General features: G+C 38.7%; 3 protein-coding genes across 5 annotated transcripts in view; 1 reads left to right on the top strand and 2 right to left on the bottom strand.

The window, feature by feature from the left end:
* The first annotated feature begins 430 nt into the window (after positions 1-430).
* On the top strand, positions 431-1,262 carry LOC137584944 (natterin-3). The gene is made up of 2 exons (XM_068300552.1): positions 431-670; positions 750-1,262. The coding sequence occupies exons 1-2, from the start codon at positions 664-666 to the stop codon at positions 1,187-1,189; spliced, it is 447 nt and encodes a 148-aa protein (XP_068156653.1). The 5' UTR covers positions 431-663; the 3' UTR covers positions 1,190-1,262.
* Positions 1,263-2,376: 1,114 nt separating this feature from the next.
* LOC137584941 (protein HGH1 homolog) lies at positions 2,377-4,431 on the bottom strand. Its single transcript, XM_068300547.1, has 5 exons — positions 4,269-4,431; positions 3,950-4,137; positions 3,394-3,888; positions 3,112-3,329; positions 2,377-2,560 (listed from the first exon to the last, which is right to left on the bottom strand). Exons 1-5 carry the CDS (start codon positions 4,351-4,353, stop codon positions 2,449-2,451), a joined length of 1,098 nt encoding a protein of 365 aa, XP_068156648.1. The 5' UTR covers positions 4,354-4,431; the 3' UTR covers positions 2,377-2,448.
* An 831-nt stretch (positions 4,432-5,262) lies between these two features.
* LOC137584612 (uncharacterized) overlaps positions 5,263-26,076 on the bottom strand; it is a 28,556-nt gene continuing 7,742 nt past the window's right edge. For all 3 annotated transcript variants that reach the window (XM_068300096.1, XM_068300097.1, XM_068300098.1), the window contains 7 exons: positions 12,040-12,597; positions 10,317-10,433; positions 9,569-10,253; positions 9,242-9,501; positions 9,031-9,175; positions 8,823-8,972; positions 5,263-8,762 (listed from right to left, as the gene is read on the bottom strand). In XM_068300096.1, the coding sequence (XP_068156197.1) occupies positions 5,928-8,762; positions 8,823-8,972; positions 9,031-9,175; positions 9,242-9,501; positions 9,569-10,253; positions 10,317-10,433; positions 12,040-12,581 (4,734 nt within the window). In that variant the 5' untranslated portion in view covers positions 12,582-12,597 and the 3' untranslated portion in view covers positions 5,263-5,927. The remainder of the gene's footprint in view (positions 8,763-8,822; positions 8,973-9,030; positions 9,176-9,241; positions 9,502-9,568; positions 10,254-10,316; positions 10,434-12,039; positions 12,598-26,076) is intronic.

The raw sequence follows: 26,076 nt of genomic DNA, 5'->3' as shown, positions 1-26,076 counted from the left end.
TAGTTTCATGTAGTTCCTCTTCTTATCAGTTGTTTGTTACTTAGTAACTTCTTACTACCTATTATTATACAAAAATATATTCTTTATGGAAGGTATTTGATATAATAATTTCTGTTCTAAGAATCGCTATCAACTAAAGCAAAATAAATGACCAAAATAAATCAAGTTCTTTGACAAGAACTCTGAATGCCTAACAATTTCTCTTCTAGAGTACAAAACTTTATACCACAAATTGTTATTCAATTGATCTGGAAATCGATTATACATTGATTAGGGATAAAATTGATGGCGTCATCGATCTATTAATCATTGACTTTTGCTTGAAATGATGCAAATACACTAACTATGTATTTTCATTACCCCGTTCATCCGCAAGAACATAAATTAAGCCATAAATGTCTTAATATAAATGACACGTTAGGTGTTAGGTACATACTTGTTCCTGATATGGTTTTTAAAGTACCAATCTATAGACTCTAGGTAGAGCTGCTGATTTGAGGTTTGACTCACTTCAATTTGTTGGTTCACTTATCGCTCCTAGCCCATCCGGATAAGGTGATAAGGTCTATCGTCTGGCCTGGCTACAAAGTTTTTACACGACAATTTAACTTGCCTATGAGAAGCTATCATTAGTATAAAGTTAATAGCCGAAACGAACACACAATGAGTGGTAAGAAGTGCTGGCAGTCTTATGCAAGAAGCGTAGCCGAAACTCAATTCTTTCCATTTGGATCCTTTTTGTTCTACAGAACACAGTTGGTCGCACTACAGCCACGGCGCTGTGCCACAGGGAGCCATTGTGGCTGGTCATGACTCAGATGGCGATACCATTTACGTTGGACGTGCCTTCTATAACAATGATCTGCTGCCCGCCAAGGTAATCCCCAATAAGGGTAAGGCTTATGTCGCCTACGCTCGCGAAGAGGTTGAATTGGAGAGCTACGAAGTGCTTAGTGGGCACAACTATGTATGGCTACCCGCTGAGAATGGCGAAGTTCCTCACGGAGCTGTGCGTGTTGGACGCAATGTCGATGGTGAGGACTTGTATGCCGGACGTGGCTATCACGCTGGTGCTTTGACTGTGGGCAAGGTGCACCCGTCTCACGGTTGCCTCTACATTCCCTACGATTCCGATGAGGTTAAGATCTTTGCCTATGAGGTACTCTCGCGTCGCATGGAGGCTAGATAAGTTAGCAAATCTTTATATACCTTAAAATTGTTGTGACAAATAAATTGACATATTTTTTTCTATAACCATAAAACCCGTTTCTTATCGATTGGTCATAAAAAATTATATTACTTCCCTTATCTTCATAGTGGTAGCCGAAATTGTTTCTATTTTTGATTGATTGTGACACTTTTTAGAGCCGATTCTACAAATAATTAATACCCATATATAAATAGTTTACGTCAGTTTGCAGTTTTCGTTGGGCCCTTCTGTTGGAAAGCAGTTATAAGTTAACAAATTCACAAGAAAGAACACTTGAAAGCTATTAGCAACTAAGTTCTCAACTTAAATAAATTATATTTATATGTATCTAGCAATAAAGTTTAACTAAATTTTTGATATAGTAATTAAAAAGAATAAAAAAACCAATAGGACCAAGCTATAAATAAAAAACCAAAGAGAAATAATTCTATGTGCAAAGCTAATGATCAAAATAAACAGCAATAGCATTTAATGACAAAAACCTATTAAAAACTTGAAAACTAAAACAACAACAAATTTAGCGCAAAAAAAAAAAAAAAAAAAAACAAAGAAACATTACAAAAAATTTCTACAAGTTTTTGCTTAGACAAAGTGAGCTTTGCAATGGTTTCTGCTAACAAAAACGAAAAAGTTTCACACAATAAAAGTTAAAGCCATAAATAAAATCGCTTGCCTACAAAATGCAAAAAAAAAATTATCAAAAAAGAAGAAAAAATATAACAAGTAACATTAAATATTCACAAATTACACAAATTATTGGCTAGTAAACTTAACTACAAAAATTCTCAATCACTTTTACACACAAATTCACACTCATACAAATACAGAACGAACGACCAAGCAAATAGATCAAATGAAAAGTTTCAATGGCAAATTGCTACAAAAGAATTTTCGAATGCAAATGCAAATATTTAGCACATAAGAATAACTTTATACATATACATACAAGAAACTTTATATAATACAATATTTAAATTTAGGCCTCAAAATGAAAGCAACAATTGTTAATTGTATAATTGAATTGAATTTGTTTCTCTTCTTTGCATTTAAATGCGTGCGTATAACTTTTTCTAGGGCAAAAGCAATCTACACACAAAACTCACACGAAAACCAACAAAAAATAAAAACTATAAGCATTTTCTGAATAAAAATTGCATAAATTTCAATTTCGTTAGAATGCTTTGTTTTTTTTAGGTTTATTAATTCTAAAATTCTGTACAAAAAAGAGAGTCAACGAATCAATCTAACAGACTCTTTACATAGGCAGCATCTTCTTGGACAAACTTTTCCGATTGTTCAGCTGATACTTCAATAGTTTTATAATTATCCAGACCAATCTCATCCTCTTTCCTAAAACGGAATTAACATTCAGATCAATTGTGTTCTTTGTATGGAAAGTTATGGCAATTATATGAAGGTAATGAAAGTCAATGAAATGGTGAACGATTGCGACGATTAAGCTCTAAAGTTAGTTTGAAAGGTTTGGATTCTCAATATATTTGATTTATCTTTCTCATTTGCGACATGTTTTCTAAGCCATTAAAAGATCTCACTATCATTTGTTGTTAAATATGGAATTTCTAGGAAAACAATTTTATTTGAGGGTTTACTAATATCTTTGTGGGACGGAAATACGATCTGATGCTTCTATTCCAGCTAATAAGCCTAGTCATTCGAAATGTGTTAGTTTACTTGTATTGTGTAAAGAGGATGAATTAGGATCCTTGAAATTTCTTTTGAATAAAAAAATACTCTACTAAAATGAAAATACCTGATACTATTCAAAGTCATTGTGATACTCAACAAAAAGGTATAATTAAACCCAGATGAAGGAGCCCACAGAATAAACAGAATGAAATACAAAGTGATAGCATAATTTCAAAGAAATTCACTTGACTTACTTGATCAGAATATCGACCACGTTTTCACAGGCCAATAGGCACTCGCTATCGCGTCCAACTTTGGCTTCCCATTTGTGGTATTCCCTTAATATTTCATAGACACCCTTGGCACGCAAAATCTCTCTTGTGCGGCGAGTGGCGCAAAGTTGGAGTAAACATTCTAACAGCATCTTACGCAAATCTGGATCCGTTTCACGTGTCTTAGTCTCGGGCAGGTACTGTCAGTTTATGTAAATTAATATGAGAGATAAATTTTAATAAAGAAAATAAAGCTCTACTTACCTGTAATTCAATGGGCAATTTGTCATTATCCTCATCGTTGAACTCTTCGGGTCCGCACAGCGGTTGCAGGATAGCTACCAATATATTATCTCCTTCATTTAATATAATATCATGATAAACCGAATCGAAGCAGACATTTTTTAAAATGCCAATGGTGCCGCCACGGCGTACTACATTCTCCTCGAAGGAGGCAAATGGCAGGAGTTTTTCCAGCAGCTGATATCGAGCATGGCAACACAGTTCTCGTCCTCGCGAGACTTGCGTGAGATTACAAAATATTGGCGCCAGATAATGCAATTTACAATTCTTTTTGTTATAATCCAATTTGGCAAAGGCTTTGGCCAATTGAGGTAGAGTCCCCTCTAGTTGATTAAGAATTTCAGGGACCAAAGATTCACAACGAGTCAAATTGCTGAGCACCATACTCCAGGCATCGGCAAGGCTGGCCTGTTCATCGCATATCTGTTTTGAAGCTGTTTCCACAATGGCAAAATTCTAAAATTTGGGGGTGGATGAATGATTATTGAAATTCGCCCAGATTTCGTTGACTTCTTACAGGTTGTATCTGCTTAGCCAATGCAAAGATTTTGAGAGCTCCCTCTTCCTCGGCTGTCAAATTGATCAGGCTGAGCACAGCATCCTTGGCCACCGTCTGATTCTGGTCAAAAGTAAGCCCGAATATGGCCATCAGCATGTCGTCCAGTGAGAGAATAGCCGCCTTGCCTTCTGAGCTTCCAGTAAGTCCTGAGATATAAAACATCTTTAAGTAATATAGTCCATCCTAATGTTTTCGTGCCGGCTCACTCTTACACATATTTTCTCTCCGTCGCACAACATGTGCAGCATGATGTTTATTCATTACACATTTCACTTACCCAAAACATGTGTTAAGGCCACTGCCTTGAGGTCCAGACGTTGATTAGGCTGCATAAACTGTATTAGTTCCTTTACACTGTCCATTTTTATAAATTCTATCCGTATTTAATATTTTCTTAATAAAAGCTCCGCGCGAAAACAAGAAATTTTCTGTGCAGTGTGACCAGTTCTGCAAACTCAAAAAAATACCGAACTTTAACTCATTTTGAGCCTGTTATTTTGAGTCTGTTAGCTCATTTCGTGTCTGTTAGCTCATTTTGAGCTTGTAACTGATAACCAAGCTTGCCAGAGTACTTCAGGATTTGTGCTGCCAGATATTTTTGGGCTTCAAATTTAAGCGCCAAATTTGTTCTCCATCGTCGTTGAACTCTACATTTTCCGCCTTTGGTATATTTATTGAATTTATTCATTACAATTTTCCATATATTTAAATTTGTTTTGCTTTTATGACGTTAATCATAAACAGTTACATGTTTCACATTGTACATTTTGTTTAATATTTTATGCTTACTTAATATTATTAATATGTATTTGTAGTTGTATTTATAGTTTATATGTATGCATATTCATATATGTATGTATGTAATATGGTTATTCTTATTATGCGTGTGTTTTAACAAAAATGAAAACAGATTAGAAAAAAACAATAAAACAAATATTTGATTATATCGCTTATTTATGTTATTATTTTAATATATGTATATGTAATTGTTTGTTCTATTTGGTTAATAAGTAGATTTATTTACGTATAAATTAAAGCTACAACTTAGTGTGCGCTTTCTTACAGCAACAAAATGACACAAAAACAATAACAAAAATTATATTATATTATTAACAAATACAAAAACAAAAATGTTATGTAAATATATATTTTTGTTACAAACAAATGCAATGAAAAAGAAAAAGTAACTATAATTTATATTAAATTTTCTTTTGTTTTTGCTTCCTTTTTTGTTTATATCACAAGTTAAAATTTTGATTATTGTTTGGTCAATTTTTGTTTTTGTTTTTACATTTAATATGTTATACTCGTATATTTACAATAATGAGAAATATACTAAATATCATAATTAAATATGTATATGTATATATTTATTTATTTATTAGATAAAGATGTGTTTAATGTATATATAAATTGGTCTATAATCAAGTCATGGTGTTACATACGAGGAGTTCTAAGAAGGAGGAATACGAGTATACATCAAACATTATTTAGTTTAGAGAGTTTAAAATTAGTTCGAGATAGAGATTATATAGAAATTCGAGTTAGTTGCATGCGGTTTACATTTGAGAAGTCAAAAAAGAACAAAATTTATTCGATTTAATCGGACTAAGGAAAGTTAATATAATATAATATGTATATTAGTTAATATGTTTGCGTTGGAAAATGCCAGATGGATATGTAAAAATCGAAATCGGTTTTATTTTTCATTCTTTTGCATTTTCCACATTAGTCATTCTCTTATAGATCCCTTTAATTTTAGCTTCCATTTTGGAGTTCTAGCCTAAAGTTCAGACCAACGACTCTCTAACATTGGTGTTAACTTTTACCTGTAAAATAGTTAGTTAGATTTTGTTCAAATGTTAGTCGTATGCGAAGTTTTATATATAGAGAGTTGATTAGTTATAGATATGTTAGGATCGCTGCGTTTCGGGGGCTATGGCGAAAAGACTCGTAAACTTCGTAAAAGGGTGGCCAAAACATTGGCCAGACACTCTGCCTGCAGGGCCAATTGTCCGGCACCGATTGGCCCAATCGGCACTCCAACAAGTTCACGGAAACTACTGGCCACATCGTGCACCTTGAGTACAATGTTCCGGGTCTGCAGTGGTGCCGATGTATGCCGCGTCATGTCTTGGGCCAATTCGGTTATCCGTCTTATGGCCGTCAGACAGGAGGTCAGGTGATCGGGCAGGGCAATCAGCGTCATATCTGACATAGAGGCCACCAGGAATTTGCTGGCTGTCACTAGGGCCAATGTTTGTTCGGTCAGTTCATTGCGCGCTCTTTGGAACTTCTCTTCGTCGATGCTAGAGCCACCACCCGCTGACTGGGCAGCTGAGCATTGAGCAGCTACTTGGTCAAGCTTAATCAAAAGTCCAGCCATAGCTACGTCGGTCTTGGCCAGCAGTGCATCGCCATCAATCAAATGACCGTTTTTGATAAAGAGCTTCTCCCCATAGATTGGCTGCGGCTGCTGCTGCAGTTGCGGGGGCTTCTTTGGTATCACTGGTTGTTGCAGCTGTTGTTGGTGAAGGTAATGGTGGTGGAGTTGGTGATTGGTTTGCTGGGAGGCGGGCAGACGTGCAGTGGCCGGTATGGGCGGTGGTGTATAGGCTGCGGAGGTGCCATTGACTGGAACTGAGACTGGTACTGGACGTGGGCGACTGGCAATGGGCGGCAACGGGGGTTTCTTTGGAGCACTCACCGTCACTGGAACTGGAACTGTAACAGCATCGCGAGGTGGCAATTGTGGTGGTACACCCGCCACAATTACACCCGCACCCACAACCAATCCTCCTCCTCCTCCTCCTGCCGCTGCTGTTGTCGTCGTGGGTGTGGTAATCCTCACTTGCTTTTTGGGTGAATAGCGTTGCATTAGCTCGGCACTCTTGGGCGGACGAGCTGGCGGTGGTGATATATCGCCACTTGTCGGTGTACGTGGCGGTGGCTGCAATTCCAAAGTAGTTTCATCCTTCTTTGAGGTGGGACAACAACTGAATTTACTCTTTCTCTCCACTGTGGCATACTCAATGACATGCGATGGCTCCGGTTCCTTGGTCCGAAAGTTAGCAATGCCATTGCCATTGCCATTTGTATTTAAAGTTTGAAAGAACTCACGCTTGGCTTGCACAGAATTGCTATAGAGGCATTCAGGTTCATCTATAGGGTGCTGTTGCTGCTGCTGTTCCTGTTGGCTCTCTAGATTTGGAGGTGGTGGAATTATAAAAGACATTATCTCTTCAGGCGTAAGTTCCTTGGCGGGAGTTGCTTTCTGTGTGGGTGGAGCCACCATGATTTTCTGCAGGAATTGATCCAACTCTTCGGCCTTGCCTTCAAAACCTTTGGGTGGAGCGGCATTCATCAGTGACAGCGAGTCTAGTTCATCGGGAGTCTGAGGTGGTGGAATGGCACGTAGATCTATGAGATCCGTATCGGTCTCAATGAATGTATCCTCTCGCACTTCAAAGCCATAGATCTCGGACAGCTGGCGAGCAGCCACATCAGTATCGGCCGAAGTGGCATTGCTGATTTCCTTGAGCTGCTGCAGATATTCTCTTAGATTATAATCCTTTGTTTCATTCGCCAAGGTACCGGCGGCACCAAAATGATTGCCATCCGGACTGTGCAATCCGAAGCTGCTACGCTGGGAGAGTTGTTGCTTCACCGGCGCACCACCACCACTCTGAAGTAACATCATTTGTGGTCTCCTGGCTGTGGGTGACTGAGCAGGCGATGCCACCGACTCCGAGTCACTTTCGCTCTGAGAGAAATCATTGCCCAAGGCCTGCAAATCACTCAACAGTTGACTAAAACCATTCAATTTCCTTTGTGGTCTAGGGCTGGAGGTGCTGCACAGACTAGGCTTTCTCTTGGGCGTTGCTGGGGTGGCCGGAGCGGAAGAGGAAATTGGTTGTGTTTCTGGTATCGCATTCAGTCCCTGAGCAATGCCACTCAGGTCGTGGTTAATAGTTTCCGCTAGCAAAGTCAATGAATCGCTATGCTTGAGAGGATTTGGTGGACCTAGGGCCAGGCTGTTGACATTCGAGTCTTCGGTTGAAGAGACCTTACTGCTGTTCAGACTATCGCAATCGCTGTCAAACTCCAGCATGGCTATGGCCTGTCCCTGGCCCTGCTCTTGTTCACTGAGATATTGTTCAGAGGTTTGGACTAGTTGCTGCAATTCTTGGACTCGCCGCAGGACCTGCTCATTCTTGGCCTCCACTGCCAACTGATGATGTTGAGTGCTGCGTCCTTCGCAGTAATTACTGCCACTGCTGTCACTCAAGCCTGAATCCTTAGCTGCCTCCTCAAGCAGTTCGGTAGCCATAACACTGTGCAAGTCCAGATCCGTGCCATAGGTCAGAGAGGCACCAGGTGCCTGTTGTTGTTGAGATAGAATTGCTTTCTGGGGCATCGGGTGATATGGTGGCGTCATTAGGAAATTAATGCTATGGGCACGTGTGTGGAAGGGAAGCAAATAGCTCCAACCCGCTGGTAGAACTGTGTGCTGAGAAAGAAAAGCTGGTGCACTATCCGTATCATCGCCAGCCAAATCATGTTCCCGATCTCGCAGCACATTTAACGTGTTGCCCGTTAGCAGACGATAGTAACCACTCAACACTAGACTAAATTCACAGGCATCCCGATCCTCCATGATAAATTTGACAGCACGATCTCCCAACATAAAGATCGATACACTGCAAGTGACATCATCCTCACGGTGTACCACAACATGGGTAAAGTCCTCAATCGCTGAGATCGGTTGAGGCTAACAAAAAGAAATTATTGTAAAGATTAAATGGAAAATGAAACTACTTCAAAGACTCACCACTGAATTACGGGCACTGGATATTTGACTGAGGCCAAAGCGCGGACTCACAAGCAGGACACGCTCAACGCCTTCTCTTTGGTTTGTGCTAAAGCATTTGGCTCCATAGCTGGGTAAACTAGCAATTATGTCTAGATAATGGAGTTTTGCCTGCAATCAAAGAATCATTTAATAATTTTAGATATATCTAAGCGAAATCACATCTTACCTGTAGCTGGGTAAGAACCTTGCTAGAAGATCCTGTCATCTCTGCATTCAACTTAAGAAAATGTGATATTAGACGTCGTAGTTCCTTTCGTTTCATGCCCTCGCACAGGGTGACGGGAACAAAACGTTCTAGGCCGAACTCACGTCTGAGTATAAGGGATAGAGAATTCTCAATCAAGTCAGCTCCTTTGACGAAAGAATATTTAACTTACTCGACTAGTTTGACGGTTAGCTTGGCGGGTGAAAAATTATTGGCCAAGGCATGTTGATGCATGTGCAGGGCGGCCAAACGGAGAGCCAATTCCGGTTGCAGTTCAGGAGCAAAACGTTCCTGGCTGACATCATTGCAGCACTGCATATACAAATAATCCAAGGCCTGCAGATCCCTTTGAGCCAGTTCGGCAGCCGAAATAGGCACAAAAGTAATCCGAAACAGACATCGCAGTTTATGGGCCCCAGGACGTGCGGCAATCTAAAGAAAGAGGAAATGACGACTTGTAGACAACAAATATGAAAGAGAGATATGTATTTGGACCTACCCTGGCTAGCGACTCTTGGGGATCGAGAAGAGTTAACTTGTTGCGCTTTAGACTCTTGACATGCTCCAGAACCAGACTAAAGAGTTCACCACAGCAGAGGCAGAGTTTATCCAACAGGGAACTGACCACATCCTGCACAGTTGTGGTGGCATCATATTTAAATGATTTGGTTTGTCCATTCTCTAGAAAAACCTTGAGCACATTTGCCATGGGCGGCACACAAATATCGCCCAGAGAGAAAGCCGAAGGCGGAAACAATGGAGCTCCATTGACGCACACACTCTCGGCGAAACGGACACGACTTGGCCTTGTCTTTAGTTTAGCTCGCTTGCCCGCTGACAGAAGTGTGGACTTACGACCCGGTAGAACACAATGGGCCATGGGCTGGCAAACGAGTAGATTGACTTGCGTTTCACAAGCCCGCACCAGCTGTATTACATGATCTCGTGGCGCATCCTTCACATCCTCCCCATTGACAGCTAAGATTTGATCCCCAGGCTGGAGCTTGCCAATACTGGGACCACCTTCGGTCACAAAGCGAACAATCACGGGTCTCTCACTGCCGGCCACGAAACCAAAGCCCAGACTTGCATTGCGTTGCAATTGAACCTGACGTGGCTCTGGCGGATGCTCATCCCAGCGTATACATTCGGGTGCCTCATATGTGGTGGTCTTGTTTATATGGCTGCAGAAATATTGGCACATATTTTAAGGGTACTCCTCGTCAATTAGGCTAAGTCACACTTACTTGATGTAATAGGATAGACCCTTAGAGTCTATGGCACGTTCCCAGCCATAGGACAGCTCTTCATGCTTGCTCCAATCCTCACACGATGGAAGCCAACCTGATGTTTGAGCTATATGGCTAAATAGGGTGAAGAAACAGAAAGTGATGAGACATTTAATCTTCCAGTGAGTTTTTAAACTTAAGTTTAAAGCACTAAAACACTCTAAATTAAATTCCTAGTCAAGTACACGTTGAAATCGACAATTGGCTCTTTCCTTTTGTGGCCGAGATGAGAATTTTCATGGCACATGCACATAATAATTAGATGAGATGACACCCGACATGTGACCCTGAACTTGTTTGCTTCCATATCAGAAACCCCCATTTCCTTGAATACCGCCCATCCTTTCCTTTACCCCCATCCCCTCAAAAATGCAAATACCACTGTGTTGGGTCTCTTTTGTCTCCGTCCCTTCACCCCACAACTCTGCCTAACTCTAGGCTAGCAAAATGCATTTCAATTGGCATTAATCAACGCTAATTGGGTTATTTGCTCGACTATGCAATAAACTGCAGCAGTAATCGGGGCCACAAGAGCAAAACCCACACCCCAGACCTCAAGCTTCAAGCCCCAAGCCCCAATCCCCAAAACCCCCCAATGCAAAACCCAATACAATCTAATTCGCAGTCAAACCCAAAGCAAAAACAAGCAGCTAACCCACTGGCAAACAACCCACCTTGGTGGCTTCCGTTGCTGTCTTTCCTCATTTCCTGGCTGCACACAATTGTGATAATTAGTTTTGCACTTTTGCACACTGACAGTGATAGAGAAAGAGAAAAGCACAGCTAGCAGCATAGAAACAGAGAGAAACCCAAGGCAAGCGTGTGGCATACGGGCCAATGCCATAAAACCCGCAACCAGAGACCATACTAGACCAAGCCAGGCCAGGCCAGGCCACAGAGCTCGCTCTAGAAATCAGCGACAAACCAGAGCTGCTCATTCAACAGTGTTCACAGTCTACCCTGGGCAACGCCCACACTGAAGTGCCAATGGCCATGCCCACACCCACACAGCCATCCACATCCATTTCACTCGCCATCTCTTATGGCATTTTGTGCGCTTTTGAGTTTGATGTGCAACAAAGTGTAAAATTATTTAATAGAATTTCGTGCATAATCAATTTATGTGCAGCAACCAGCCAGTCAGCTACCCAGCAGCAAAGCAGCACAGAAACCAGAAGGACGAACCAGATCCACCATTTTAATGCATAACTGATGCCAATCTTGAAATGCGAAATCAAAAACTGTAGCATACTTATTTGGGTGACTGAAGCCGACTCCATTGTTACATATTTCATTCGTTATGCTGTTAAACAACTAAAACTAGTAATTTTCTGACACACTTTTATCTTTATTTTGTTTGCTCATTATTGCCAGTCCTTAGAGTTTATGCTGAATATATTGTAAATGGATTTAGTTATTGACTTTTTAATACTGTTTACAAATTCAGACTCAAAATTCCAATAGAATCGAAAATAAATAAAAAATCTGAACTAGAGAATTGTGAATTGCCTTAAGTAAAATACTTTTTAAATAATTTTGTAGAGAAGTTTAAGGTGAAGTAAATAAAAATAAACTATAACATAGATTTGTTGTAAGACTTTCGGTTCCTCTGTTACTACTATCAATAAGTTTCGAGCTCGATGGTTGTTTAATCATCTAAATAATCATTTAATTTACTTACTTGCAGTAATATAGTCGACCCTCCTTGCCAACATGCGCTGTCCAGCCAGCCTTGAGTTTCTCTTGTATTATGGCCAAATGTCGATCAATTTCGCCCCAATTTCCGGGCATGCCATGCTGAGGATGACTGTGACCCAAAAGTGGCCCATATATACCCGTGTTGACAGTTGCCTCCGATGTGGTTGTTGCTACTGCTATTGTTGTTGGCGTTGCTGTTGTCGTTACCGTTGCCGTTGCTGTTGTCGCCTTTGTTCCGGAGTCCAACTGACATCCGGCAACTTCTTGGCTTACAGCAATGGCTGAAACTGCGCCAGACGCAAAAGAGGATTGTGTGGGCGTGGATTGTGGGGTACGATGGGTAATGGAGCCATTAGATTTGGGCAGCGTTGTCAATTGTGGTGATGATGTTCTTGTCAGTAGCAAGGGCTTGGACACTATGCCTCCTCCGCCCGCTCCTCCTCCTCCTGTTCCTGCTGTTGTATTGTTGGTGGCATTTTGTAGCGGATAGACATCACTATTCGAACGCCCCGAAGGCAGTAACATTGTCGAAACACATTCGCTGCAAAAGACAAAAGATAAAGAGAGAGAGAGAGAATAAGAGAAGAGCTCATGTTAAGTCAATTCAGTTGGCAAACCATTTTCACACATTGTACTACTATAACATAAAAGCTACAAAACATCATTCCACCAGTCAGTTGGCCGCCTCGACCCACTTTTTTGCACAACGAACGAGAGAGAGGGGAAAAGGGGGTTGAAAAGCATGAAACAGGCTCGTCTGGATATGCGATACGGGACAAGCCCATAAGTCAACTTGCTGCATTGGCATTGCCATTGCCGTTTGTCTTTTTTGGGCGACCACAGAGGATGGGGCATTGCAGTATGGATCGGGCGGAAAACTGGTCTTCTTGTCGAACTCCAGACACAATTACCATCATCGTCATCACGATCCACATGATGATCAAGCTGCTTTTGTGGGATAGGTTCAGGTTCAAGTTTGTAGTGTTATGACACAATTTCTTTGTTGCATTGCAAACTGGTTTCACCTCAAGCCAAGCAAAATCTTTCATTTTCCATACCATGTGTATAAAATTGATCCTATAATTTCACTCTACACTTTTTTTTGGCATAATTTGTTCACGTTTTTGTATACTGTTAACCAAGCATTTCGTGTGATAAGGACTGTGACGAAGACAAATTGTATAGTGGGAAAAAAACTGACCTACTTTAATACTAACAAGAAGTAAGACGCAAAAAGGGAACTGAAATTATGCTTAGACGGTCCAAAAGTCAAGCAGGAAATCATTAATATTCTTTCGAGGTATTGTTAAATATTTTATTAACATATAAAACATTTAATTCTTTTTCTTAGATCTGCTGTTAAAATTTATTTGTTCAAAAGTTTAATTAATTCTTTTAAAAAATTCAATTTATAATAAAAATGTTTGAATATAATATTTCATTTGGAATGTTTAAGAAAGATTATATAAAACCATAGAAAAAAGGAGAAAGACAATGTTTTAGAATAAATGCAAATTTCCTAAAGCCATTTTGGTGGCAAAGTTTATTGAAGGAAGTTTCTTTTCCGACACACTCCTTAGTTTTGCCCTGGCTGGGGATAATAGATTCAGTTTGCTGTCCTTTGGATTCAAGCAAACCAAAGCGAAAAATCTGTATCTTCTTGGTTTGTGTGTGTGTGTGTGTGTTTGTTGGTGTTCTTGTTTGTTTACTTGCGCAATTTCATTTTAAGGGGAAGGCAATGCAATGCGAAAGGTAGACACCGACCATAGAACAGACAAGACACACTTCAATGGGAGAGTGAAGTGGCAATGGCAAGAGAGATTCACCATCAATAAACGAGATACGACAGAGCATAGCCAAACAAAGAGACATCCATTAGTCGAGGCAAAATGCTAAACCAGATGATGGTGACGCTGATGATGATGATGATGATGAAGAAGATGATTATGAAGAGAGAGGATGTGGATGTGGATGTGAATGAGGATGATATTGAGGATGAGCTGGCACGTAAGTAACTAACGGCTTGGCAAACAACTACCAATTGCCAACTGGCAGCGTCCAAACTGGCAACGATGTGGTCAAATTCCTACAACTACTTCAACTTCTTTTCCATTTCTTTTTTTCTTTGTGCGGTGTAAAAAGTTTTATAAACAACTTCACACACATGTAAGCACACTTGCACACTCACACACTAAGAAACTAGAACACGAGAACAATGTTTTGAATTACATTTTTCTTATTTTTTTTGTTCGTTTGCTCTCAAAGTGCTGGACCAAAAATGACTAAAGAAAAGAATGTGCACAATACTTGGCAATATTTCTTTAACATCTTCTTCCTTTATTTTCGTTATTTCAATTCAAGTATTTTGATAATGTAATGAAGCGACAAAAAAATGTATGAAAAATATTCCAAAATCTTCTTAGTAAAAAATTGTCAGCTTAAAATGTTAACATAAGAAAATGAGAGAACATATTTAATAATCTCTAAAGAAGTAAAGATATCGATATGGATAACATAAATCATTTCCAATAATTTTCCAAAAAAAAATCCATTTCATTAAAATGTTAGTTAAAAATTAAATACAAAAATATCTTAATTTGTTAAAAACAAAGTTTAAGTATTGTCTTAAAAAGTGTAACCGATATGAGAGGCTAGATCCATAAGTGGATAGTGAATGGGTGAGGGGTTAGCAGAAAATGGGATACAAATGGAAACGGGAGCGACACTTCCAGTGCGAATGATTTGTGTCAACAGAAAAAGGCAGCTGCAACAAAAAAGTAGAAAAAAAACAAATAATAAAAATGTTGAAGAACTTGGCTCGTTGACAGAGATCAACTTTAGAGAGATATATGTACATAGAGACACAGTTTGCTGGGGGAGAACCATGGACAATTGTAAAATGTCAGTGCGGAAATTGTGCGAGCAATGAATAGAACTGTGAAAGACAGCCATCAGTGATAGAGAGAGATAGGGAGAGAGAGGTCTGAGTTTCAGTCTCTGTCTGATGATGGGGCGATAAAAAGACGTGCAATGAGAATGAAACTGTTGACCAAACTGTAAAGTAAAATGAAATCAAATAAAGCCAGGCTTAAGATGAAAAGCACAAATTGTCCCAGATCCGTTCAAATGAAAGGTACAACAACACAAGCAGCAACAACAACAAATAAGAGGGGGAGATATCATTTTGCCAGACAAGAAATTAAACACAATTTGCGGTTTCACTTTTTGTTATTTGTATTAAAGACTCAACAATTTGTAAAGATTTGCTGCCACTGTTAATGTTGATGTTGCTGCTGCTACTACCTCATGTTGCTGCCGTGTTGTTGCTGTTGCTGCTAAATACATTTCCCTCCCATTTTTATTTCTCGCTACTTTTGCTTTTACCAATTTTGTTTCGTTTCGTTTCGTATTGTTAATTGAAAAGAAATTACGCTGGCACAATGAAAATGAAATAAAATTGCTTGACGTTATTTATTTTTGTTGCCGTTGCCGTTGTCGTTGTCGTCGCTCATTTCAATTATATATTTTACACAAAGTAAAAGTGGAAAAATGTTTTTGCTGCTCTGTGCATATTTATTTATTTGTTTCTACTTTTGTCTGTGTTTTCTGCGCTCCTACCTCACAGAAAACTCACTCAAAAGAAAGTCAAACATGTTTAAAGTGTTTCACAGACATTCAGTTCGCCCAATGGCTCCACCATAACCGTGCGCATGCAATGGCATTTAGTCAGATCGTTATAATATATATATATATATATATATATATATATACATGTATATAGTTATAATAATATTCCAGCTTATTGCCGTTCCATATTGACCGCTTCATACCCAAAACCCATATCGCTTTAATATGTATGTATGTATGTATATATCTACGTACATATATTGCTGGCTTTAGCTTGACTTGCGGTTGAACGTGATTTTTAAAATGTCACGCACACAACAATTTATACGGGTGCTTGGAAGAGGGTAAAGCTCTTTGGAAGGGAGGGGAAAAGTGAATGGGGGTAAAGTGGTTGGGTGCTTGGGGAGAAAACTTAATGAAATGTTTCTGCCGCTGCTGTTGATAACAAATCATTCATAAAACTTGCATTCATTCGATAACAAGCGAAAGATTTCTTCTATAAAATTGGAGTACTTGAAAAGTATTTATGATATCTTGACATTGGTTTTAATGCTGATTGAATGAACAATTTATAAGTTTTCAATTATAGTTTCATTTATGCAATCAGCAATTAAAAAAAGACACTTGTCAAATATTCCCTCACTCCACTTTTGACAAAATTGAAGTTCAAGCTAAATCGTAATTATTAAAACAAAAGAAGCGAAACATTATATTTTGACCCATTGTTGGTTTATTTTTTCCATTTCTGTGTTGCAAAAAGATTTATCTTCTTTTTCCATTAACTTTGAACTTGAAACTGAAACGAATTTGATGTGAAAATTTAGCAATCTATCAAATGCTGCAAAATGGTTAAATAAATGAAAACAACTTTATCAAACCATCGAAACATCAAATAAATGGATTACGATAAAGAATCTAAATACAGCTATCCATATAGTGGCCTTTTTCACTTTTATCTTAGTTAGTTAACTTTACTTTGATGAATCATAGAGCAGTTTTTTTGTGTGCGTCTACTTGAATGAAACTTTAATCACATTTGCTGTATCATTAACGTGCAATGGCATTATGTTGGACATTGTAACACATTCTCTTTGATTCATCGCAATCTTCCTCTCATTAGCAGACTCATTTGGCACGCCCAAAAGCCGGCAACACTACAACAATAGATTACAACTTGCTTTTTATTTTGGGGCGAAACTTTTAATTGATATACGAGAACCGGCTGTACACACACAACACACTCGACACCTAAACCAAAACGTAACAAAACATACGAAAAGAAGAGAAGAAACTTGGATTATACCAACCTAATAATGAGTTTTAAACAAGTTTACAAACCAGGCAAGCGAAAAGTGAAGGAGTGACTGAGAATGAGTAAGACAGCAGCAATTTATTTTCAGCTCAATGACAGACTGTCTGACTGACTGAATGACAGTCAGACAAATAGGCGAACCAACAGATGTTTGTGTTATTTGTATTGACAAAACTTTTTAATAAACATAACAAAACAAAAAAACAAGAAAAAATGTCTCATGCAACAGTCAAAGAGAGTCAACGACGACAAAGAGGCGATGACGACGCACCTGACTGACATGACGTGACTGAGAGAGACAACTGACATTTCTGCCTCAATGAAATGCAATTTTCACGTACTCGAGTCACATTTCATGACCCAATCATGGTGGGCTTGTTGTGGGTGGACGGTTGTTGAGCAAAAGATGGTTCTCTTTTGGTTAACCTGATTGATTTCAACGTATTCATCAGTCTGCTCGTTGGTTAGTTGTTTGGAAACGAGTAAGGGGGGAGACCCAAAAAACATCTCTTGGTATGCCACTGTCGTTGCCAGCTTTCTCAGCTGCACGTGTCCATATCAATGTGCCAGTCGTCTTATTTCTAATATCGTCAGTCACGACGATAGCACTATGAGCTCCCCTTTTGTATAGTTGTTGTTGTTGGTGTTGGTAGTTGTGGGAGTGTTAATAAGACTTGCGGCTTCTGCTGCCAGGCCAAGGCAATCGGTTAACACACCAGGCAGCCAACTAACCAACCAACCAGCCAGTTGCTGCGGCATGATAAGTAGAAGCGCTATAAGTTTGTTATTTTGGAAGGAGGATTCTTAAATTTTCCCTAAAAGCTGACTGGATGACGTCTTGATTAAGGAGTCTGTAAATAGCAGCAGCTGGTCATGGTCATAACCCAGTAAATTCTTCTTCTTCTCGTACTGTAAATATTTGAACAAGAAATTTATTACAACAGTGATTGGCAAAAATTTGGAATATATTATGTACAGATAAGCTGCACGCAATCTTAAATTAATATTTCAAGTCTTCAATTAAAAGTTCTGAATTAAATAAACAGTCATGGAATTCAATTTGAAGGATTCAAAAGAAATTCAATAATTCTAAGAACATTTTCATTTTAAGTTTATTTATTTCCTTTAATTTATAAAAAGTCAAATCAAAATTGAAACATTTTTGTCACAAGTTCGAGAAGTATATTTAAAGGCTTTACTTATTCCAAGTTCAGTTAAGAAAGTAACCCTTTTTAATTTGGAGTATGCAAAATCCCATTACCCTTTATGTACTTTACTTCAAAGATTTATTTATTAATTATACAGCATTTGGCAATTGTTAAATCAAATAATTGTGTAGTTATTTGCTCAAACAAAAGTTTTCGTCGCAAATACGTTAAAAGCAAATTTAAATTGAATGCTTTATCATCAGTCTCGGCCAGACATAAACAGATATCTGATCTGAAGCAAAGCCTACTTTGCACAGCCAAAAAAAAAAAATAATGTTAATTTATATTCATCAAATTTGCAAGGCTATTCCTCTTTTCTTCTTTGCGGGATATCTGCCTGGTGTTTATTTTGTCAAGCCGCAAAAACAAATTAAATCTAAACAACTTAAGGCGGAGATTATGCTTCCAATTTCAGTGTAATCATTTGCCTAAATGGCATTCCCTTCCTCTGAAAACATTCTCATTGGGGTGGCGCAGTTAAACACTTGAAAAATTTGAAAATCCGGCAAAAAAAGTGGAAATCTAGAAATAAAAGACACACTTGTATCATTAACAGCTGTTCACATGACACATGACAAGAGACAGTGGACGGAAGAAGACAAGGCCAGGATGACGAGGCTAACTTAGAGATGGCAAAGAGAAAAGGAGGGAGGGTGAGGAGGAGGCTACACGGAGGAGATAAGTTCCTTCATCTAACAACAATATGAACAACAATTTTACAACACGCCTCTGTATGTGTCGCTAATGACTGCGAATGAACCTCCTTGACACAATTAGAACGACAGAAAGATAGAGAGGGAGGTAAAAGTGGTTGGGTGGGGCCCTTTGAACGGCCTTTTTTTAGGTTGCTGAGCACCTGGGGACATGTCCGCCCGTACGCCTGCCAGCCTGCCTCTTTGCCTTCTTGCTTCTGCCATTGCCAGCTTAAAATAATGGTAACAAATTGCTAAATTGTTTAATGTGCGAGGCTCGTTTGGCAATTTGTCGTCCTTCATTTGTCGCGCGCACCCAACGCAATTCTGGGCTCGGAGGACACACGGATATGCGGAAGGGCGAGAAGCGCCACACAATAGGATGACGGACACAATTGGCGTTTCAACTTTGCCCAAAAGCGATTTATTGATTTTCGAATTTAACGGTTTTATGCTTTATTGGCCAACCCAATTGTTAGCCATTTGTTTTTGCCCTTAAGGCTGAAAGGCACTGCTCAAACCGCCAAACCCTTAGCACCCTCACACCCTTCCTGTTTCCAGTCATTCCATCATTCTTTTAGCCAACTTACTTACTTATTGCCGTTTGCCTTTTCACTTGAAATCTAAATGTCAATTCGATTTGGTTACCGATTCTTACAAATGGCCATTGATGGTTACGCTTCCCCCCTCTCTTTCCTCAAACTACACAAATTTGTTTGGCGAATTAGTCGCTTACCCTAAAGAAAGAGAAGAAATCAAAGGAAACAGTAGAGAGAGTGAGAGAAGGGAGAGCGACAGAAAACAGCTTTCAAGGTGTGCGTGTGTAAGCCCAAGGCAAGCAATTTATTGCATACGTTAAAGGGAAATGCTTTTTTTTTATTGGGCAGAAGGTGGAGGATATGGGCGTCTGGCCACGCCCATCTTAGTTCAGCCAGGCGGCACTAAGATGCAGCAAGTGGACGGCTTAGGTTTATCAATGAAACAGCATTTGACCTTAGCCTTATCAGAGAGACCTTAAGAAAGAAGATGTCAGAGTCAACTTCAGCCGGCAACCACATTAACCTCCACCTCCTTCTTGCCCTAATCTTCGTCCTTTTACTACATTCTCCATTCAGCTATATATTCCCTATTGAATGGCATCCACACTTGTTTGCTTGAGTCGAGTTGAGTTTGGCATAACTTGGAGCTTCTTCTGGTCTGTTTGGGTTTTTCTTGTTGCTGCTCTGAAGTCTTAGAAAATTCCATTGCCGACAAGTTGGCAAATATTTTTACACAAAAACTTTTATCAAACATACAAATAGACGACGACTATCTAGCATAATGGACGTTGAAGGCTTTTATCTGTTCCGTAAAGGAAAATAAAATAATTCTATTCAATCGATAATGATGCGATTCTGAGAATTTGATTATGTGAATTCTTAACAATTTTTAATAGAATTTAGAAAAGAAAAAAAGAAAAGTTTTGCAATAAATGGCATTCCATTTGAAATTAATTAAAGTGAATCGATTGTTTTTTTTTTCTTTCAAATTAAAGTCAAGTCGAAGTTGAAATTGTGCTTAGGTAATCAGAAGCTTCTTTGCCAGGCTAACGCCGTGGCGTCAATTCACTTGGCTTGCACACACACAGGTAGCCTTGAGTTCTGCTTCGATTGCCACTCGTATGCACTGACAAAGGGCTTTTTGTCTATAAATACATATCTAGTGACTACCGACTACCTTCCTATAGACATTGGTTGGCAGACAACACCAATACGAACATAAACACCGACACAGTCACGTACAAGGACTCAGGACTTGGCTTCTGTGACAGGACACGGAAGCATGGAAACGCCCCCAAGGCGCGCATTAATTACGACTTCCGGTTCGAATCTTTTATTCAAACGGGGGTAGGCAAGGCGTCAGATAACACAGCAAAAAAAAAAGCGAAAGAAATGCCATTAAACTGATTGACTGACAGAATGAATAAATGATTGAATGAATGCATGAATGAATGAAACGTATCGGAACCATTTGAGTTTGACTTTAATGTCACGTTCGAGCAATGCAAAAAAAAAAAAAACCAAATCTAAGTCTATGGATATAGCTATAAAGTGTGGAAATCTGTGGGAAAACCTCTCATCGTCCCCCAATGCACTTCTTCCAACACCAATTTCTAACCTGGAATGAGTACAATCAATAAACATTTAAAAATTGAGGCGGTTTTTTTTAATGTTTACATCAGAAAATAAAGGGATAGAACATGAGAATTTGTGAACAAGTGTGAAATGAAATGTTGAGAAAAACCAAAATTGACGTAGGAAAATTGGGAAATTAGTGCAAATGCATATAATCATACATATATGTACATATGTATACAATGCTCAAATATTTCAAAATGCCAAAGTGTGACAAGGGGGGGAGAGTCAGAGAGTGAGATAGAGAGAGAGGAGTGGGAGGAAAAACAAAGGGATTATTGACTTGGCGCAAGAGTTTATTTTACGCCAAATGAGCTCAACCGCAAAATATCGATTTAAATCAATGTCCGTCCATCTTCAGAACTCATTGGGTCTTTGGTCTGTGTGCTCCTCTGGCAAGTGGATTTGTCTATACATGTTTAATGGTCTGCTGGTTGGATCTCTGGTCTGAGTTCTTTTTTTTTCTGTTTTTGGGGTCGAACTGAGAACTCATGATGGGGGGGCAGGTCGCGTTGCCTCCATGAATGGGAAAGCGTGCACATGCCCAACGCCAGAACGTTTGATCTGAGGCACAGAGATGGCAATAGGTGGCGGTGGGGAGAAGTAGAAGAACCAGTGGCAATGATATGGGGGATATGAGGTATGGGGTTTGGGGACACGAGCTGAGAGGGATACCCGTTGACGCTGACGTTGCCATGGACGTTGTTGGTGTTTCTGTTGTTGCCTCGTCTTTTATTTTTAGCCATATCGACGTCTCAGCTATAAATATTATTTCTATTTTATTACACATTTTGTGTGTGATTTTCAACTCGTTTTTCTCTTCTTTTTTTTCTGTGTTTCAACCAAAATGTTAAACTTTTTCAATAAATTTCATGTTGGGTGTTTGTATCCAAAACATCTGGGCACATCACGTGCCAATCCTTGTACGGAGCCCTTTCATTATTCCTGCCTTGCTCTCTCTCCCAATCATCTGTATGCTTGTTCTCCAAAACAATTTCATATATGTATGTATGTATGTTGGTAGGTATATAAAAATTATATTATTATTGTTGTAACGACAAGAAAGCAGCAAATTGAAAGATCGTAAAAATGCATAAATATTGTAGAGCCGAAACATGTTTATGGCTCTCGTAAAGAAAGTCCGATGAAATCAAGGAAATGGATTGCCAGAATTCTTACCCAGAAATAATAAATACATATAATCAAAACAGAAAGCCAAGACAAAGACAAAGAATACAAATACTCTTAAGATAAGGATCAATGAAATTTATGTTATTTCAATAAAAACAAAACAAAAAATTGGTGAAAGAAATCTGTCTCCATTTTTAATCAGGAAAATCTCTTAAATTGCTAGAGCCTTAAGCTATAAGCTAATAAGCAAAAAGGCTTATTTTCTAAAGGAATGGGAACAAATTAAATATTTTGTATAATGTTCTGTTTATTTTGTATTTTGTTTTTAAAATGAGCGCCTGAAACGGAAGCTTATTCTTATCATAGGAAACAAAGTGAGCCTGCACCTAAAACTACTCCAACTTCTCACTAAGAAAAGTGTATTATAAATTAAGCAATTTGGTAATATTAAAAAAGAATTTATGCTTTAATTTGGTTGTATTCTATCGCCATCTATTTACTGGCAGCCACAAATTGCAGCCCATTATATATTATGCTCTTCATTCGGTCTATCATCTGGGTGCACAACAATCGAATTGCCATTACCATTCCGGGGCATTGAGGCATTCTCGGCCATCCCGTAAATGACCTGACCAACACACACACACACACACACACAATAGATTGTATTTTTTATTACGCGCCTGGACAAATATTGATAAGAAGCAGAACCAAAACAAAATCATTGTAAAAGCCATTCCCAGCACCAAAATAACAAACAATAAAAATTCAGAGACAAAAGTGGTAGGGGGGAACCGAGGAGAAAACAAAGTAAAGCAAACCCGAGTCGAGCTCAAATATTGCTGGTTCTACTATTGGATTTCCACCTTAATGTGAACTTGTTTCTCGTTCTCTTGTTATTGTAGTTGTTGTTTTGTTTTTATTTATTTAACCCGCACTGAAATGGAATTCTGTTGAAATCGGCTTGATCTTGATATCTTGCTTTCGGGCATTTTCATTTCATTTCTTTTCACAAGAGGAGAGATCTCTCTTAAATAAACGAAGACTTATGTGCTATATAGTAAGTTGAGGCCCCCTGTCACTCAGTCAGTCACTCATAACTACAACAACTTGGTCGTCGTTGGTCGTCATCGCCAGAAATGCCAACGCCTTGTCGCATCGTTGCCTCGTTTTTGTTTTTGCCTTCGCCTTCGAGTTGTGGGTCTAAGGGTCTTGGCTGTTATTGCTTGCGCAATGTTTAGAGACAAGTGATCTTTCGCCTCTAACACATAACTCAACGCCTCCTTATGACCCTCCCTCGCTCTACCCCCTAAAATGCGATTTCTTGTTGTTTTTGTTTAGGGCTTAAGACTTTTGTCATGATAGATCTTCTTGTCAACATGTTATATGTAGTCTAATGTGCCTTTGACTTTGCCTAATTGATGTGTGTGGGGGAATCGATTAGGAAAGAGTTCCTACTTAAAAATGTCACCACAACACTAACAATACAGATTAGGTAAACACTTGAAACATTATATTGATTTAAGCTCTACTTTTCAATATGTATAATCGAAATTTGTTTAGTTCTATGAATTAATTCTAATCTTTTGTTCATAACGAATTCTGACAATTTATTTTGCAACCATAAAAATTCCTATTGCTATTGTTTTAAAAGCTTTCGAAGAAATTCAATTGTGTTTTATTTTTTACTTGAATTGTTTTAGTAAGATAATCTCTGCACAAGTGAACAAAGAAGTTGTGAATTGGCAAATCGAATAAACTCTAAGAAATGATGTTCAATATAAAAGTTGTGTTAAAATGTTTTAAAACTAGCCCCCAGACAGCTGCTGTTTATATAAGCAATATTTTGAATTATTTTCCCATCTAATTTTCCAGCATACTTGAAAATTATCATCAATTGCAATGTCAGTTGCCTCTTCAACTAAAAGCTCGTTTATGCCTCAACAAGATGTAATCGATATACATATACTTTACGGTCCTTAGAGCGCCTGCCAATCCAATACTCAAGAGTCCACTCACCCTTGGCCCCGAAAAAGATACCAAAAAAATGACAACAACAACAACAATGTTATTCCGCAATGCCATAAATGTTGGCCAACTTTTCTCTGGTGGTGTGGAGAGGTCAACATTATATGTATTGTTTGGCTTGGCTTAAAGATTGCCCCAACCGCCCTGACTTTTGGACATAAATATAAATGAACTAATTTAGTTTGTCGTTCTATCTCCATCTCGCTTACTCTTCCTCCCTCTCTCTCTCTCACTTATTCATTGTGTCTGTGGCATTTTGGCGGTTTTATGGACCGCAAAGCCTGGGAATTTCTCACAGTGTAGTCAAGCAGCAGAAGTGTAGCGTAATAAATTAATTTTATTAAATCAAAAACAGAATTCAGTTCAGCAATAATTCTTTGGCGCATTTGTAAATTGGTCAAAAGTAGTTCCTCTTTTTGGCTGACGTCGTTGTGTGTGTGTGTGTTGGCCTCTTGCTTCTAGCCACTTATTGCCTTTTGCTGCTGGCGTCACGGTGGGCGTCTTAAAATTGTCTTGACGACCACGCTGTCAGACGGCAGAAGCAGCAACAGCCACCGACGCCGCCGCATCGAGCAGCCAACCAACTTTTTAAACCGAATAAGAAATAATTATGTATGTGGGATACATGGGCAGAGTGAGCACAACTAAATTAAGCATATTTTAGCTATTTTTATTTAGAAAAAAAAATGGAGAAAAAAAAGAAGACAAAAAAAACCAACACAATCATTTTGTTGCCGATGTTATTGTTGCTGCTTCTTGCCATTTGTTAATGGCTTTGAAAGATGGAAAACTCTTTCGCAAGACGCCAACAACGACAGCGAGAACAACAACAACACAACTAAGAGCTTCCACCTGCATATAGAGAGACAATCCAAACAAAAAATTGAAAAAGACGAGGCGTCTTCTCATCATCCACATAATTATTATACCCATACCCTTTGCGATAATAAGGGTATACAAAGACATCTTAAGTTCCAAGGCAGAAAGGATAAGGCAAAATTTTAAAGGATTCGACATTCGTGGGAAGCTAAACAAATTCCCAAACATTGCAATGGATCTGAAAATATGAACATTTGTTTAAAAGTCGTCAATTTATTATATAAGTCTTATTTAATTTAAATCAAACCAAATAAGGATAGTGATCATAGCAGATTTATTCTATATAAATTCGAGTCGAATTGTTAAAATCTTAAATTAATCAGCAAAGTGAGTATAACAACTTGAAAACTACTGGGTATATAGTAGTCGGATGCCTATCTTAGGCCAAGCATCATCATCATCTGCAATGTCTTGTATTTTTGTTTTTTCTTCCTACCAACTATTTTTTGTAATTTATTTTTAAAAAATCCCCCCACACAAAACTAAAATGACACCGGAAGTTGTGGCTGCCTCATCTGCTTTTTCTTTTCTCCGTTTCTCTCCCTTCATCTCTCAGTATCTCATTTGCTCTCTTTTTTTTGCTTTTTTGCTGTTGGAAACCCCACAAATGCTGTGTGTGGAGACAAATTACTTGATTTGCATACCATACACCCAAAGAATTCTCTCACTCTCTAAGAAAAACCTCTCAACATTGTCATTTTTTTTGTTTCCTCCCCTCATCTTCTTGAGCATTTCGTATTCGTCTTTTTTTTTTTTTTTTTTTGTATGGAAATGTATCACAAAATGTCTGTTTCTTTTTTTATGTGTATATATTTTTTTTATTTTCTTATTGTGTCTTTGGGGCGCGCGCAAATTTGACGCGCAACCAAGCGCAACAACTCCCCGCATCGCCCTGTGCCTCCAGTTGACCCATTCTTCCCACTCTCGGTTAGTTGGACAAGCCGGCTTAGCCTCTAAGACGGTTTCATT

The sequence above is a fragment of the Drosophila tropicalis genome, unplaced genomic scaffold, assembly GCF_018151085.1.
Source record: "Drosophila tropicalis isolate 14030-0801.00 unplaced genomic scaffold, ASM1815108v1 contig_878, whole genome shotgun sequence".
Classification (NCBI taxonomy): Eukaryota; Metazoa; Arthropoda; class Insecta; order Diptera; family Drosophilidae; genus Drosophila; species Drosophila tropicalis.
This window is presented reverse-complemented; position numbering and strand designations above follow the sequence as displayed.